The sequence below is a fragment of the Silurus meridionalis genome, chromosome 1 (assembly GCF_014805685.1).
Source record: "Silurus meridionalis isolate SWU-2019-XX chromosome 1, ASM1480568v1, whole genome shotgun sequence".
NCBI classification, from domain to species: domain Eukaryota; kingdom Metazoa; phylum Chordata; class Actinopteri; order Siluriformes; family Siluridae; genus Silurus; species Silurus meridionalis.
This window is the reverse complement of record NC_060884.1, coordinates 26,151,126-26,169,508: the sequence shown is the minus strand read 5'-3', so window position 1 is coordinate 26,169,508 and position 18,383 is coordinate 26,151,126. Positions and strand designations below refer to the sequence as shown.

The 18,383-nt window shown below is 36.6% G+C and overlaps 1 protein-coding gene across 2 annotated transcripts; it reads right to left on the bottom strand.

Annotated features, from left to right (window-relative positions):
• Positions 1–49: 49 nt before the first annotated feature.
• Positions 50–12,181, bottom strand: LOC124393129 (integrin subunit beta 3 binding protein). Of its 2 annotated transcripts, none has more exons than XM_046860562.1 (9): positions 11,874–12,181; positions 11,647–11,683; positions 8,841–8,925; positions 8,241–8,310; positions 5,960–6,038; positions 5,757–5,844; positions 5,529–5,585; positions 1,285–1,333; positions 50–517 (listed from the first exon to the last, which is right to left on the bottom strand). In XM_046860562.1, the coding sequence occupies exons 1-9, from the start codon at positions 11,876–11,878 to the stop codon at positions 511–513; spliced, it is 477 nt and encodes a 158-aa protein (XP_046716518.1). In that variant the 5' UTR covers positions 11,879–12,181; the 3' UTR covers positions 50–510. The 2 variants fall into 2 exon arrangements, with proteins under 2 accessions (XP_046716518.1, XP_046716510.1); XM_046860554.1 differs by having other exon boundaries at positions 8,241–8,313; positions 11,874–12,178.
• Between the last annotated feature and the right edge of the window lie 6,202 nt (positions 12,182–18,383).

Here is an 18,383-nt window from a genome sequence, read left to right as displayed (position 1 = left end):
TCCTTCCATTAATAAAAACCAAAAAATAAACATCTCTTTGCAGAGCTTGTCCAATTTCCTTTGTTAATTATTTATTTTACAATAAGAACGAGTGCATTAATATAAACATGGTTTGCCTTTGTTAGTACAATTGATCGAGAAATGCAAAGGATGAACAACATTTTCTGATGAATCATAAATAGCCATTCAAGAATCCATGATTATTATGAAGTATGATTATTATGAAGTTCTCTGTGAATGAATGTTTAAACTAAAGAGGCTGTGGAGCTCTGTGCCATGTCAAGACACAAGTCATTCGAAATCATTGAAAGAAACCACACCCCAAGACTTTACTTCCAACCAAAAAGGAGGACATGTATATGAGAAAATACAAGTACCATTAATGGACCACCTTGTGCTTTTGTCCTTCACGCTGCCTCTGAGGGCGATAAAGTGAGAGTTATATGATCCACCTTGGGCAGAAATAGGGATGGTTTGTGTGGCCAGCAGCTGTTGTTCAGGTTGGCCTTCTCAGCCACTGCCAAATAAAGAGACAAGATTAACAGGGAAAGTGCACTTCATTGCACCATAGTGAGCCTGCACATTTAGTAATGATGTCAGATCGGAGGATTTTCACAACTGTGTCATGATTTTTAGATTTACTGTTCATTTTAGCTTCTTGGGTGTTTTTTTGTGCATAAATCAAAGATTCAGTGGATTCATTTAAGCTCATGTTTCGTCTTAGTGCAAACATATTCGTCACTGTCTAAGACAGCATTATGCAGCCAATCAGAAACGAGCAGGTGATGTTCAGTTCAATTTGCTGTCGCATGCTGATGTGTTTTGCGGATTTGCTGTTGACATTTTTTTCCCATTAGTTTCTAAACATGATCTACAAATCTGAAAAGAATTTTTTCTTACACTGGAACATCCAGAACACTGGTGCAGAATGCGTATATATTCTGTAGCTGCTCTAATGGGACAGTGCAGGCCAGAGGTAAAAACATATTTTTGCAGCAGCACATCCCAGTGTACACTGTAGAATCAACATTTTGTCATTGAGCAGGAAAAAATAAGAATGAGAGCCCTTGTGGAGAGCAGGTTGCGTATAAATGAGAATGTGAACGCTGCTCAGGCTGCTTTTGACATGTACACATTTGGATTGACTGACAGCAGGCCAGATGTTGACCTGCCTCTTGGCTGACAGGCTGTTCAGTGCACATCACACACACTGACATGAAGATCTCAGAAGACACGCACAGCTATTTCAATTCCGTGTTTATATTAATGAGAAACAAGACTTGCCTTAAGATGTTCTTTAGAAACTCGTACGAACTGCCAGTCTGGGTTGTACCTGCGAAATAGATTACAAACTTCACATTTATCATATTTGATAAAAAAAAAAAACAGACAGGATTAAAAAGCTATTAAAAAGTGTAAAAAAAAAAAGTATATAATCAACTTAAAAAAGCTCCCATTGCTCTAAGATTGGCTGTAAAAATCTGTCTATATTCAAACAATACAATTAAAATGCCTCATAGAAAGCTACCCAAGTACTAAATCTAACAAATGAACATGGTCATAAATGCTTATGAAGCATCAAAGCTTTGGAATACTGAAAAACACCTCGTCACCTCTCTCCCCAAAGGCCTTCTAATATACAGCACAGCTTTAATTGGGTCTGTGTTTTCTGAAGAAAAAGCATAAAAAAGCATAAAATTCACCGCAAGCAGGCTCCATTTATCCATCAACAGCCGGCTGATTGATGTGATGAGAGTAGAGTGTGTGACCCTTTCCCAGCCAAGTGCTGAAAACCTATTTGTTTTATTACATTTTTAAGGAATCTTTCTTTAATACAGTCTATTAAGGCTGTCTTACAAATCTCCCCTGACTCGACCCCATCTACAGCCTGATCAATTTTTATACTGCTGATCCGTCCCCTTCCTCCTCATTTTTCCTCCACAAAATTCACATTATATAGGATTTTCTTATGGAACATTTGCCATAAAAATATGTTACTACCCCTGGCGAGGTGAGCGGCCGGCGGCTTCCCGATGACAGAAAGCTTCGGCGAAGATAAAACTTGTTTCGGCGGTAAGCAGAACTGTTTAAATGTTATTTATTTTCATGCTCCAAAGAAAATATATTGTGAAGCACAACATTGATTTAGTACATAACAATGTGTCTGGAAGGGCGTGCTTTGGGCGGAGACAAAAGCCGATTTATGAATCCTTTGCTCAACTCGTTTAATTGAATTTTCCAAATCTCTCGCGACACACAAATAATCAATACCCAAGATGAACTTGCTGCTGAATTATTAGGTTCTCTTTTATTCATTTTCTGCTCATCAGCACATGCTTTGTGGGACTGGTGGCAACTTTGTGATGTTTTGAAAATGCCAAGAAATGTCCAACTTTTAGAAAAGATTCCAAACTTTCCTCCTGACTGATGTACCGCCATCAGAGATGATTGCAGAAGGCAGTGAGAAGATTTAGGAGGCAATATGGCCACAACTTTGGGCATGGACTCAAAAGATCTTCTGTGAAAGGTAAATTATTGACATGAATTTTCTCAGCTGTCTTGGCACAGACTGGTGTCATATCCATCATGACAGCTTGGCTGACTGTATGTGTCCATGTGTAAGGTTTATAACAAGCTCAATCATCTCTAATGCATGCAAGAATTGTTGATGATTATATTAAGTAGTAAGCGAACTTGAGTTACCTCAATACCTTTCCCCGTTAATACGTCATTAAATGAAATAAATGACTATGGCGTTCTTCATCCCTACGCAAGCTCCTTCTCGGTTCTCAAGTTTCCTCTTACATGCCATAGACGGCTTTGGCTACTATAAAGTCCCCCCCCCTAGGTGTGAATGTGGGTGTGAATGAGTGTGTGAATGTGTTAAAGGAGTGGTGCACTACAGTGGACTAGCGTGGTGTATTCCATCTTTGCTCAGTGTTCCCGAGATTCTCTAGGAATCCGCCCTGACCGGGATTAAGGCGGATGAATAGATGACCATTATTACAATAAATATCAAAAACTAAAATTATGAAATGATAAAATTATACTCACAGGTTAAGTAAAAAAAAAAAAGGTATTACCCAAGTCAGAACTTGCTTTAAAACTTATTAATTTATTTTTATTTAATTTTGTTTGTAAACAACTTCACACTGAACTCATTCATTCGAGATTTATTTATGTAATGAGCATAATTCAAGCAATCAGTTATTATTCTGTCTAGATTTGGAGAGCATGCGAACACATATACATGTAGGTCAAATGAAGTTTTAATGGTGAAAGGAATACTGAACCAACATGGCTACCATTCCATACTTTAACGCCATGCAATTACATCTGGACTGTGGCTAATTGGACCCGACTTTACCATACAACAAGACAATGACCCGAAGCATACATGCAAGCTCTGTAAGCGTTATTTAGAGAGCAGTCAGTAAGCTGGAGTGTTGTCTGTCATGGACTGGCCTGCCCAGTCACTCCACCTTAATCCTATTGAACTGCTCTGGGATGAACTGGATCACAAGGTCAGAAAGTAATATCCAGCGAAGAACAACTTCGGCAAGTTTTACAGAGGAATGGCATAGTATTTCAGTTGATCGTTTGGAGAAATGAACTGTCTGGATGCCAAGAGTGTGTAAAGCTGTTATTCATGCTAAGGGAGGATTAATATCTGCACATTTATATATTTTGTTTGGTCAAAGTAAATCTTAATATCATTAAATGACCTTGTTGGTTGCATATAATGAAAAAGAAACATGCACATGTCTCTCAAAAACAAGAGATTAGTTGGTGTTTCTAAACTTTTGACAGGCACTATAGAGCAGTGGTCCCCAACCTTTTTTGCGCCACACACCGGTTTAATGTCAGACAATATTTTCACAGACTGGCTTTAAAGGTGTGCCGGATAAATACAACAAAATAAAATGATACGACCGGTATAAAAACTGGTATTTTCTAAATATAATAATAAACATGAATCCACTTTGGTTTTTTTTCCATTTTGCGAGCTTGGGGGTTTCAATTTAGCGGTAATATATTATGTGTTAGCGGCCGGAGCCCCTGTAATAAGGTAGCGGATGGAGGTAAGACATGTGACCGAGGCATCATGACATGCATCAAGAGTGAGTCATAGACAGATGTGGTGGAGAGAATCCGGTAATTTTCCAAAATAAAACATCGTTCAGAATCAGATAATAAATAAAACGGAAATAACCTAAGTTATGTATTCTTTCTGTGCGGGCCGGTACCAATTGACCCACGGACCGGTGCCGTAAATATAATATAGGATTTTTCTTGCCTCTGCTTACAAATAATGGTTAATTTAATTCAGGGGTCACCAACATGGTGCCATTGTTAATTATTGTGAGAAGTCATTATAATCAGTGTCTTCACATAGATGAATATCATTAATTATTAATAATAACATATAATTAAAGGTAAATTGAGCAAATGTGTTATTTCAGAAGTGTGTATTAAACTGGTAGCCCTTCACATTAATCGGTACCCAAGAAGTACCTCTCAGTTTCAAAAAGTTTGGTGACCCCTGATTTAATTTAACGTCGTTAAAGGAAAAGCAAAAGTAAAATAAATAAATAAATAAAAAATTGGCCTAACCCGATAAGAATTTTTTTCGTTTATTAGATTAAATCAGTTTTGTCTTAAAAATAAATTGTACCAAACATAAAATGTCAAATCATGCAGACTCTGTACGACAGAATGTAGGGGCAATAATAGCTACAGTTATTAAGCTTAGTTTTAAACCGCACGCTTCCCATCATCCAACGTGATGGACTTCCTGCCCCGATTTCATTAAACATCCATAGTTAAGTCTTAAACATAAATGTTTTCTGAAGTTGTCTTATCGAAACAAAGGCTCGATTCTCCAGTGTGAAAACGTTGTATTTTGTTGTTATAAGAAAGACTCTGTGCACAGATACATTTCATGCTCCATCATGTGATCAAAAATGTGACATTCCTGTGGTGCCGAGTCCGAGCTTCGAGGTCCTCCAGCGTGACTAATTTAAGCAAGTTTGGGCAACCTTATCTTAAAACTGTTTTGAACTTCACCACAATTCTCCCATTCACTTGCTACAAGTCACCATTATGTGTTTGAATCACAAGTGTAGCTTTGCTGACGGCTGTGTATGTGATTAAAATAATCCAATTAATTCTGTCTCATGAAGAGAAGTGCGTGGTTGTTTGTGCTATGAAAGCTAAATGTTTTTCCTCAAGAAGAGCGAGTCTTTTAATCCTGGCTGTAGTAAATATTTACGACTCTTCGGCATCATGTTAAATGCCAAACTCTTCGTTCTCGAACGGTGAAATCTGAATGAGGCAGGAGCTTTAAAGCCTCTAAACAATCATAGCCCATAAATAAGTGGAACTCTGAATGTTTTTTTTTCTCCCCGCACTGATGCATTTAAGCACAGCACAATTGTCACAACCGTACTACTGTAGTCATCTGAATGAATAAGGAAAGCAGATCCATTTATGTCTGAGGACTGAGGAGAACATTTCAGGCGACTTACCTTGGAGCAACTTCTCATGCATTTGTAGTCCACTGACATGACTGTTCGATTGCAAAGCTGTAAAGGAAAAAAATAAGTGTTTAGAGCAAAATGTGCTTGAAGAAACCTTTAAATATGCTTGTTTAAACCATTTCTGAGACTTTCACAAGAAACAGTTTAGATGTGGACTGGACTGCTGAACAGATTTTATTGTAATGAATCTAGACATACAGTGTCATAAGGACTCACTCAGCTCTTTATGCCTCTTCAGTTCAGCGTGTAAGTCACCAGGACCCATCAGCAAGAAACTCCTCAGCTCACTGTTGCCATCTGCAGGCTTCAATATGCAAAAAACAAACTTTGCATATTAAATGCAGTATATTACAACAGGGAAAGGTTACTTTTTGCTCGGGAGGTGAAAAGGGGTGTCGAAGTGTATCGAACATACATACCAATAAGGGCTCAAGCTCTTGCCTTATCTTCATTAAGGCATCTAAAGATCCTTCCAATTTAGACCTGAGGAAATCCATCCTGATAGAACATATGTCGTATGAATTCAACCTCATCACCACCCCAGACCTTCGGTTACCCTCAGCCAACAAAACGTCATATAAAATTGTTCAGTACAATACCAAGATTCCTTTTCCTGTGATCTAAATTCAGTCATGGTCACAATTTGGCACTGGAATAGCTCTCTCCAAATGAACACACTCCTAAATTAATGATAAGCTCATTCTCGTTATTGATGTTTTTATATATATTTAACTAGCTTCCTCTTAAATGACTTCACTATAAAATTCAAAACTAATGCTTGTCTTGATGGATTGAGAGGGGTCTCTGTGTTAGTATGCGTTGAAGGGGAAATAGGTCTTTCTTAAACACTCCTTAACCAACTATTTTTAGTGCTATGTAAATCACAGGTTTTTTTGGCTGGTGATGGAGCTCCCTCCATGTCCTGTCATTAAATTCTGATCAGTCATAATGACCATCAAGCTAAGCGGGACAAAGGAAATATCTTTTAATGATGAGAGATTTCCTTTCGCTGTAATGGTCTGGCATTGCCACTAGTAGAAACTAGATCAAAGATTAACCAAAGGATGGTGCACACAGTTTATGAGTACACACACAAAAACACAACACGTTCTACAAAAGTACATATTTACAATCAGGTGGGGGAAAAAAAATTAGAATAAAAATGCTCGCTTCGGAGCCATTTTGTGTGTCTAGTTACAAATGAAAAAGTTCTACTCACTCCGGTTTATTATCATTATATAATGGCTGAAACAAAAAAAAATCATTTAGCTACACAGGGAGCATTGTGTTTCCCCACGGACCATTATTACTGACGCACCACCCGCTAATCTCTGGATGTTGCGGAATGAAAAAATTTACAGGGAGAAAACAGTGAAGGGCGAATTCCCACTTTATTTCTGCCAATTCCGTGTGTATTTCTGGCAATTTAGTTTTTTTCTCAACGCAATATCAACGTTATTTCGCGCAATTCCCTCTGTCACCCCTCTGTAGAGCCTGTAGTGCCAGAAAGTTTTACACATTCAAAAAAGGAAAAGACTACAATCAATAGAATTGCATGGTATAAAACTAAGCCTCCGATCCCCGGAGAGAACTCTAACAATCATCTCTGAAGGAGACGGAACAGGACAGATAAAACAGTGGAGCCTCGTTCATACGCCTACAGCTTCAAACTTCAGGCCACAACATGGTTACCGGGGGATGCACCAGTAATGCTGGATATTTAAAATAAATAAAAACAGAATTGCATTTTCACTGTGGTGGAAACGGGTTTCCATAGATTCAGATGAAGTTTTTATTTATAATTTTTTTAATTATATATTTGTATTTTGATGTATTATGGCAATTAAATGCACTAAATAGGTACCCATTAAGTGCACCCACAAATACCCTTGTATGAAATTTTAGTAATAAAATATACATTTTTTCGAAAAGGAAACAAATTACTTGTTTATTTTAAGAGCTGCATCTTATTTTCTCTTGTATATTTAGTATCGCTCTTTAATAAAGAAAAAGTACTATTTATCCGGTTACTCGATGCCATAATCAGTAGAATACTCGATTACTAAAATAATCGATAGCTGCAGCCCTACATGATAAAGACTTTCTATTTCAATGGGAATGGTCTCTTCCTGAAAAATCTCACCCCATCTAGAGAGCACCGGGGCTCACTGAATGGTTTGAGTCTAAAAACATTGTAAATCACATTTTAGGGCTTTCACATTCACCATTCCTAAACCCCTATGGCAGATTTTAAAGGATTTATCAAAGAGCAAACTCTCTACCACTAATATCAAAACACTATCCAAGGAAAGTTCATCCCTCCATTACAGTTCCAGAAACTGGTGGAATCTGTACCAAAAGCTTCATTGGGCTTGCATTAGCACAGCAAACACCCTCAGTTGCTTTTTCCCCCTATATTAATAGTATTTTACTAAATAGATAATAAGAGAATACATGAAGAAATGGCACAAAAATATTACACATGCTAAAGTTTTTGATGCAATCTTGATGCAAAACACCTAAAGATCTATTGATAATTCTTTACAATTTAATTTATATTATTCTCAACTACGGGTTTATCTGTTTAAAATGTGCAACTGAAAGTGCAGAATTTATTTTATCATAAGTTGAGGTCAATTTGCAGTAAAAGAATCATTTCACTACATGTACATACATTTTACATACAGTATACACACTGACCTTTTCGTTTCTGTCTGTGGCTTTTCTGCTTCCAGGACATTGACAGTAGTCCCACTGGTTTTGTAATTACCTGCTGATGAAGCACTAAATGTCAGTAATCAATCACATCACAGTGAACAACATGGACATATTAATGACAGTGTCCTCACTAATATGAGGACTAATAGCAGGATTCCATAGCAATACAACGCTAAAGCTAATGAGACATTTTATGATACGCACATAAATCCCTCAATAAACATCTTTTATAATGTTCTCCTGAACTCTAAACTCTGACTGGTCAGAAGATGTTGAATAATTTTCTATAACATCAGATCTGACAATAGTTCAAGCTGCATCATTTATCAGTTTGTGGAGTTTTAATTTTAAGCACAATACAGGAAGAGCAGGAAACAGAATAGCTTTTTTTTAGTTATTTTGTAAAACACAACCCTTCCTACTTCGAAAAGGTCGTTTTTTTTTCATTCACATCCACCGTGAGCATCAGTTATAATACATTTTTTAGTTTGATGCCACCACCATGTACAATTGTGATGGTTGTCGTTATAATTATCAACATACCACATGTAACACATAAACAGTGATTGTAAACGCCAATACCTTGGGGTTTAGCTTTTGGGCTCATGGGCATCGTTCCAGTCAGAGAAGAATACTTCCTGTCTTTGGTGAGCCTCTTGACTGGAGTCTAGAGTAAACAATATTGTACAGTTATGTCATAGATTTTAAACATAACATAGACCAAAAATGCCCAAACTAGAACCCATCGGCCAAAGTTGGGTTCTATTGGTTTGTTTCTCAATGAACTATAATATTCACTGAACTAGAAGTTTGAGAATAAAACTGCATTAGTTAAGCAGATTACACAGTAATGTTATTTTTTATTTGTTTAATATTCAAAATTTTCATTTTATATAATTAAAATAATGTAATCTTAATTAATAATATATGATTTATATAATATTATTTATTAATTATTATTTTTGGCCTACAGCCTTCACTCAATTGTGATTTTTGGCCCTTTATAAGAAATGGCTTGGGCATTTCTGTAAAAGACTCTTGACTGTTGGCTGTATATAGACTGTAGTTTACTTGTTGCTGAGTGCAAGTTGCACCCTCCTACCCCATATACCAGAGGATCAAGATGACCCATGACCAGTTCATGTTTAATGCATTCACTATTCTACTGGGTTGTTATCACCCATAAATACATAGTATATTCTATTTTGTTGCTACAATGTGAGACAAATTACGAAGAAAAAAAATATTACATTGCATTCGTAATATATATGACAAATAAATAACCTTGTCCTTTATACGGTGCTACTACATTGTCACACCAGGGTCCAGAAGAACCGCTTTGTTCCTTTGAATTGAAGTTGCAGATACTTACAAAAGAGGCCCAGAAGGGTTGGTGTGTGTACAGGTGCATCTCAATAAATTAGAATAGCATTAAAAAGTTAATTTATTTTAGTAATTTAATAAAAGAAGTAAAACTTGTATATTATATAGATTCTTCACGCACAGACTGGTATATTTTCTTTTAATTTTGATGATTATGGGTTACAGCTAATAAAAACCCAAAATTCAGTATCTCAGAAAATTTCAATATTACGTAAGACGAATAAAAAATAAATAAAAACAGATTTTGAACACAGAAACTTTGGACTAGTGAAAAATATGAAGATGTACAGAACTCAATACTCAGTCAGGGCTCTTTTTGCATGAATTACTGCAGCAAGGCATGGAAGCAATCGGTCTGTGACACTGCAGACGTGTTATGGAAGCCCAGGTTGTTCTGATCTTCTACGTTGTTGGGTCTGGTGTCTCATATCTTTCTCATTAAAATACCCCATAGATTCTCCATCCAAATCCTGCTGGAAAATGAAATCAGCATCTCCATAAAGTTGGTCAGCAGAGGGAAGCATGAAGTGCTCTAAAACTTCCTGGTAGACGGCTGTGCTGTCCTTGGACTTAATAAAACACAGTGGACCAACACCAGCCCACCAGCCCACTGAGCAACAATCCAGTCCTTTTTGTCCAGGTGATACACCTTTGACGTTGTTTTTGGTTCAGGAGTGGCTTGACACAAGGAATGCGTCAGTTGTACCCCATAGATACGTCTTTGTGTGGAGGCTCTTGAAGCACTGACTCCAGCTGCAGTCCACTCTTTGTGAATCTCCCCAAATTCTTGAATGAGCTTCGTTTTACCTTTTTATACCATGTTTTTCCTTCCATTCAGCTTTCCATTAATGTGCTTGAATACAACAGTCTGTGAACAGCAGCTTCTTTAGTGATGACCTTTTGTGTCTTACCCTCCATGTGCAGGGTGTCAGTGATCGTCTTCTGGACAACTGTCAAGTCAGCAGTCTTCCCCATGATTGTGTACACTGAACCAGACTGAGACACCATTTAAAGACTTAGGAAACCTTTGCAGGTGTTTTGAGGTTATTAGCTGATTAGAGTGTGACACCACGAGTCTCCAATAATAAACTTTTTTTACAATATTCTAATTTTCTGAGATACTGAATTTTGTGTTTTCATTAGCTGCAAGCCATAATCATCAAAATGAAAAGAAATAAACACTAGAAATATATGTCCGTGTGTGAAGAATCTATGCAATATACACGAGTTTCATTTTTTGGATTGAATTGCTAAAATGGATAAACTTTTTTAATGACATTCTAATTTATTAAGATGCACCTGCATGCGTAGTAAGTGGTGAGTGAAAGTTATGCTTATGCTGAAAATAGTCACTATACAGACCACGTGGTTAGAGGAAGTACCGGTTTACTAACAGAAACTAACACAAGTGGCTGAAAAATAACCACAGCTATATTGCAGTCAGTAATAATGTAACTTTATATAGATCTTTACTATATTACTACAGTGATCCTAACAGTCTGATGATCCATTTGGTTAATGCGGCGGGATAAACTTACAGACCCTAAAGATGGATTTGGACTGTAATTAATATAAAAATTTTGCTACAATAGTTTAGGACCATGAACAGTTTTACACTGGAGTTTCCATCATTGAATAGCTGATGACCTCAATATTATGGGACTAGTTTAGTGTCACCCAAATGAGGATTTTTTTTGTCCCAGGTTCCTCTCAAAGTTTCTTTCTCTGGTCATCACAGCGAGTTTTCTCTTACAACTGTAGTCAATGGCTTGCTCATTACGAATATGGACTTATTTATAAATGTAAAATTTATGTTCATTATTTATTTGTGTAAAGCTGCTTTGGGACAATGACTATCGTTAAAAGGGCTATACAAATAAAACTGAATTGAATTGAATCCTATAAGTATTTAAAGAAGCAGCAGAATGTACAGTATATGAGCTGGTAACACACTGGAAAGTCACAGTTAAAATGATACTAATTAACAGTTAATATGAAAACTCACATTTTCCTTTTCTTCTACCTGAAGACTTCTTTTGAACCTGTGAAAGAAAGGAAATGATCGTGAATTCAGATTTTTTTTAAATCATATTTAATATAAATACTGATCTCACAATTCATAAAAACGCATACATATAAACACCACGAGCTTTTAACTAACAAAGAAAAATTATAGATGTATATCTAAAGCTTAATAAGTTAATGTTGACATAGCCAGAAAATATAACTTACGGCATTGTTACGACAATTTTGAGACTTTTGTGTTCGCTATTTGGGCTTCGGTGAATCTAAACAACACTTTCAACGCAGTCAATAATTCTGTTTGTCTTTTGGCGCCGCGCGACGGTAATAACGCTCCCGGGAAACAACTACATAAAATAATCAATAAATACAACGTTTTGATACTTTGTGTTAATATTTGTATGCGATAAACAAACATGGCATATAGCAAATAATTTACTATTAATAATGCAATATTTAGTCTAAATTAAAATTAAAAATTTAATGTTCGAGGAACGCTTTGTGAAGTTGTTTTCTCCGGATTAATTTTGTCTGCGCACCAGCCTGGTCTATTTGATTGTTGGTGCAGTTCTGGGTTGCCAGAGCCACTGGTTTTAAAACATTATTTGTTTTACAGTCAAGTCAAGTCAAGTCAAGTCAAGTGGCTTTTATTGTCATTTTTACTATACACAGTGGTACACAGTAAAAACGAAACAACGTTCCTCCGAAACCCTGGTGCTACACTAAACAACAAAACAACATAAAGTGCATCGAGTGCAGCCTGGTGCAAACAGTGCAAACAAAAGAACAGTACAGACAGACAGAGTGCAGACAGACAACACAAGACAAGACAAAAGACAAAAACCAAGTATAGCGCCGACTAGTAAACCTACTGTATACTTAAATATACAGTACTGTGTGAGGAGAAATGTAAAAACTATACCCAGGAGAAAGTACAAACAGAACAGAGCAATGTAGTGCAAAAAAACAGCAGCAAGGAGGTGCAAAGACAGCATTTAAACATTCTACTGTAGTACAAAAGGTGCAAAAACAGCATGTAAACATTATACTGAATATAAGGTGCGAGTATAAATAATAATAAATATATAAATGGTGGTGGAGTGGATCGAGATGAGTGATGATTGTGTTTAGTCCAGGTTGTACAGTTCAGTAACAGTAACACACAGTGAGTGTGTGTGTGTGTGTGTGTGTGTGTGTGTGTGTGTGTGTGTGTGTGTGTGTGTGTGTGTGTGTGTAAGTGAGTGTGTGTGAGTTCTGTTCAGTTCTTTGTGTTGAGAAGCCTGATGGCTTGTGGAAAGAAACTGTTACACAGTCTTGTTGTGACGGCCCGAATGCTTCGGAACCGTTTTCCTGATGGTAGGAGGGTGAAGTATGTGTGTGAGGGGTGTGTGTGATCGTCCACAATGCTGTGTGCTTTGTGGATGCAGTGTGTGGTGTAAATGTCCATGATAGAGGGGAGAGAGACTCCGATGATCTTCTCAGCTGTCCTCACTTGTGCAATTCCCAAACCAGGCAGTGATGCAGCTGCTCAGGATGCTCTCAATGGCCCCTCTGTAGAACATGGACAGGATGGGGGGAGGGAGATGGGCTTTCCTCAGCCTTCTCAGGAAGTAGAGATGCTGCTGGGCTTTCTTAGTGATGGAGCTGGTGTTAAGTGACCAGGTGAGGTTGTCCGCCAGATGAATTTTGTGCTCTTGACGATCTCCACAGAGGATCCATCGATAATCAGTGGAGATTGGTCGCTCTGTGCTCGCCTGAAGTCCACAACCATCTCTTTCATTTTGTCCACGTTCAGAGACAGGTTGTTTGCTCCACACCAGGCAGTTAACCGTTGCACCTCTTCTCTATATGCTGACTCATCGTTCCTGCTGATTAGACCCACCACGGTCGTGTCATCAGCAAACTTGATGATATGATTCGAGCTGTGCATTGTTGCACAGTCGTGAGTCAGCAGAGTGAACAGCAGTGGACTGAGCACACAGCCCTGAGGGGCTCCAGTGTTCAGTGTGGTGGTGCTGGAGATGCTGTTCCCAATCCGGAATGCCTGAGGTCTCCCAGTCATGAAATCCATGATCCAGTTGCAAAGAGTGGTGTTCAGGCCCAGAAGGTTAAATTATGTAAATAATGGAATGAATTGTGTCAGTTATTACAAACGAAGGAAATTAGTTAGTGTAGGGTATCTATTGTGTGTGTGTGTGTGTGTGTGTGTGTGTGTGTGTGTGTGTGTGTGTGTGTGTGTGTGATGGTCACCTTCATAATTTGTGCGGTTTTAGCAATACAGTTCAGTTGGGTTCTTAAACTTGTAGAAACTGGCAACCCTGATGAAGGTCGTCTTATTTAGTTTCTGTATTTATAATAAGGAGAGCACACTTGTAGGATATGTCTTGCAGAACATACAGTATGGGATGTTTAACTGGGGATTTTGTGGACAGCAGTCTTAAGTATTAAAAAGGGTGTCTGTTGGTCCCTCCGAGTGCCTAAAATGACCAGCTAATCTCACAGTTAATAACATGAATAAGAAAATCTAAAACATATATAGAAATATATAGAAATATGTAAAATACATACAGCTTTTCATTGTACATTTGTTGTTCAATAGCATGTAAATTTAAAGTTGAAGGATTTGAAGGGGATGAGTTCTTTCTAGCATACAGTATAGATTAGATGTGCCCAAACATTTTCCTAGGATGGGCATAGAAAATCAACTTTGATTGAGGGCCATGGGCTGAAAATAAACGTTGCATCATACCAAGCATTATATTACTTAAAATAAAAGTTGCCATGGTTCCTCTCAATTATAATTTAATAAATAAATTGAAAAATATATAAATAACTAGAAAACATAACTCTTTGATCTGCGTAAATTATGAGGTTTTGTTTTAAAAGGTAGTTCAGTGAAACTTATATCGCAAAGAGAAGCAATTCACTTTATTGTACAATAGAGTTCAATGTCTTAAACAGCTATTTAGTGACCTATAATGAGAAACATAAAGCATATTCTTACTTTTTAAGTTTTTCCAAATGGTATTCTTCCCTTTTTCTTTCACTAATATATATGGCATGGTTTACTTCCACTTATATTTAATCTTCTAATGGGCTGGTAGTTTCCTACCCATATCACTAGCATTTCTTTAACACTTGACAAACAGTGATGGAGAATGTGCATGTGACTAGACTAGACTAAATCCCCTTAAAAGAAAGATTAAAAGTAGACAAAGCACATAAAAAAGCAAAATGGTTACATATCTTTAACATCCAATACCAATAAAAAAATTTATAAAATAAAAAAAACAATAACAACAAAATATAAAGGGTGCACCAATAAACTGGCATTTAAAAATTAGATATTCATTTTATAGCAGAAGCTTTTCATCTATAATAATGGTGATCATATCTGTAAATAGTCTTTAGTATGAAAAATATTTTTTCATTATTACTTTTAATGGCTAATTCCCATCTTCTAATTGTCTTATTTTTATATCAAAGCAAACACCTGTTTATAATGTGCACACAGTGTATTAAAATAATACACTGCCTCACACTAGCAGAGAACAAACAATGTGCCTGATATTTATTGTCCATTACCTTTTAATTAAGGCAGTAATACATCAGAGTTATAACCAAGCAGGCGCAGTGCTTTCAGGAGATTTTATTAAACCAGAAAAATCTAGTAAATGTTGGTTTCTAAAAAAAATATGCTAGATTACAAAGTTTTGCAAACTCTTGTAACAAACTAAAAAAACTCACTGCAATGTAATATTTTTTAATCAACAAGACATCTAATGTGTTAGAATTCATGTTTGCCTTCATCATTCCAAGCAATAATGATGAAAAATGTATTTACTAAATCCTTATAACTAACAGTTGCACTGTAGTGAATCTATTATCTCAATTTCATATCATATAAGCTACACTTCTTAATTTTTCTTTTTTTTTTAAGGTTGTTTACTTCTTGGAGGTAAACACATTTGCTGTCGATATGTGTTGAGCTTTCATATCGATCCTCTTTCTTTTGTTTGCACTCTTTATGACTTTAACCTCAGCTAGTTTGCTTTACTGCAGAAAAATAATGGCCAAACTTGTCAAAGAACAAGGACCTGGAAAAAAGCTAGATGGACCTAAATGAAGAACGAGGGCTTGGAGATTACTACAGAGCATTTTGGTAACTTGCTACCAGCCAGCCATATTGCCTCAGACTAAGGTCTCATAATTGGGAGATGGGATTGGAGAGTTAGCACAGCTAGGTAATGTGTTTTTATGGTGTGTGTGTCTGTGTGTGTGTGTGTGTGTGTGTGTGTGTGTGTGGGAGGGTGGTTGACGGTGGAGGGGGGGGGTTGTGCAGGCCTGTAAATTAAAGGCGTTCTGCCCTGATGACAGGGCAGTGTATTAGCTCAGTAGAGTGACCCATCTCTTCGAGACATTACATCAGGGCCTTTTCAAGTGGACACACGCCCCAGGCACTTTTCTTCATTTTGATTCGGCGTGGACAAACCACCCAAGTGTTATGGTTTGATACTTTACACATTTCACAGCTCAACATAAATACTGAGAGGAAATTGCTTTTGTTAAAGAAGTGTCATTCACTAGGACATGTTTTTAGCCCTCTCTAAAAGATGTGTTCAAGCTTTTTGAACATTAAAAATGCTGTAAGGAAAACTCAGGACTATTTATTTCCTCAAATGACTCTCAGATGGGTCCGAATAAGGCTGTTATTGCTGAGTTTTTGATTATTTCTATGTGATTTACAGTTTATTTGCTGTACCATTTCTGCTGGACTTTTTTAACAACAGCCATTAAAAGAAAAATACTCTATAATTTAAACAGACATTTATGAAGTGATATATCTGTGATACATTATATATTTATGTTGTTCAGTTTTCACCTCAAAAAAACAAGTTTTAATTACGGTTTCTAAAACATTTGAATTATATCCTAGGACTCTAGTATAGTTGAACATCGAGGGTGCAGTTACATGCTGGTTTTGTTTGAATGAATTCAGTTGTAACGGCGCCATCCTGTGGTTGCAAATAATGACTTTTTGTGTCCCATTATTTACCATATAAAGAAATTAAACTTGGATATATTTCAGAGTAGTCAATGTGCAGCTTGTATAGCAGTACAGATTTACTGAAAAATAACTCAACATACAGCCATTATTGTCTATAAATAGCTGGCTAACAATAGTGAGTACACCCTAAGTGATACCAGCTGTACGTCATGTAACCATCCAAGCCCAGTTCATCATCTTCATGTTTTTGTCTGCTTGACAGGACCATACAAATTAGTGTATCTTGTATTCGAGCAGTTAAAATTAGGTGCTTTGAGTACAATTCCCTCATACTGACCACTAAATGTTCAACAAGGCACCTCAAGGCAAAGAACTCTGAGGATTTGTTGCTCTCACCCAAAATCTCTAATAAAACAAAAATGGAAATCGGATTTGGAATATTCTTATGAAGATACAGACTGGGGAACACTCCTAGAAAAGTCACAAACTGCACTGGTGTATACTAATCACAGACAAATTCAATTTAACATTTTACACATAACATATTATACCCCCTATAGATTGAACAAACTTAATAGTGAAATTTCAGCCATGTGTTAAAGATGTAAAACATCAACTGGAACTCTTCTTCACATGCTGTCAGTGGAGCTGCCAATCTTAGATGTTTTTTTGGAAGTACGTAATAGCAATAATTCCTGAAATATCAAATAAGCATATTGACTTTGATCTTTAAGTTTGGATATTGGGTGATGTTAGTTCAATTCACATGACTAATCATAAAAGTATTTTATCTTTCTTGCAGGCACTATATATATATATATATATATATATATATAGTGCCTGCAAGAAAGATAAAATACTTTATGATTAGTCATGTGAATTGAACTAACATCACCCAATATCCAAACTTAAAGATATATATATATATATATATATATATATATATATATATATATATATATATACCTAAAACTGGAAATCGGAAAAGCCACCAGAAAGAAGACACTGGATTAATGGACTCGTGTCATATAGTACTCCTGAAAAAATATGATATTCTGTTCAGCAAAAACATTCACATTTTGACTGTATTTGAACCCTTTTTCTTGACATCTTACCACTGTTGATATTCACATATTTGCTCTTCAGTATTTTTCATTTTTTTTAGTTTTTTTTTTTTTCTATTTCTTTCTCTTTTCTTCTGTTTTTGCTTCTGGATTCTATTAGTTACATTTACTTACATTGATCTATGTATTTTTACATTTGGTTTACAATTTATAAAAAAAAAATTCCATAAGGGGGGGAAATTTTACTGTTTTTTGATACTCTAATGTGTTTGTATATTTTACAACTATATTCCTAATAAACATATCTTTACAAAATAATGAATTGTTGTCTCCACCAGGTTGGCAGAGGCTATAAGAAAATCTGTAGCACCCTGAAACTGAGATACAGTACAGTGACCAGGGTCATTCAGAAGTTTTCCTAAAGTGTTCCACTCAGAACAGGCCTTACAAGGGTCTATCAAAGAAGTAGAGTCCTCGTGCTGTGCATCAGGTGCAGTAGCTGACTTTAAAATATACGAGTGCTGCCAGCATTGCTTTAGAGGTTTTCTAGAAGCGGATGGTCTGCTTGTCAGTGCTCAGACTATACGACTGCAACAAGTTGGTTTGCATGGCTGTCGGCCTTGAAGGAAGCCTCTTCTGAAGCTGGCT

Coding starts and splice junctions, on each gene's coding strand:
- LOC124393129 (XM_046860554.1), bottom strand. Junction 8,314..8,840: donor CCCAAAAGCTAAACCCCAAG/GTATTGGCGTTT, acceptor GTGCTTCATCAG/CAGGTAATTACAAAACCAGT. Junction 1,334..5,528: donor GCATGAGAAGTTGCTCCAAG/GTAAGTCGCCTG, acceptor TCTATTTCGCAG/GTACAACCCAGACTGGCAGT.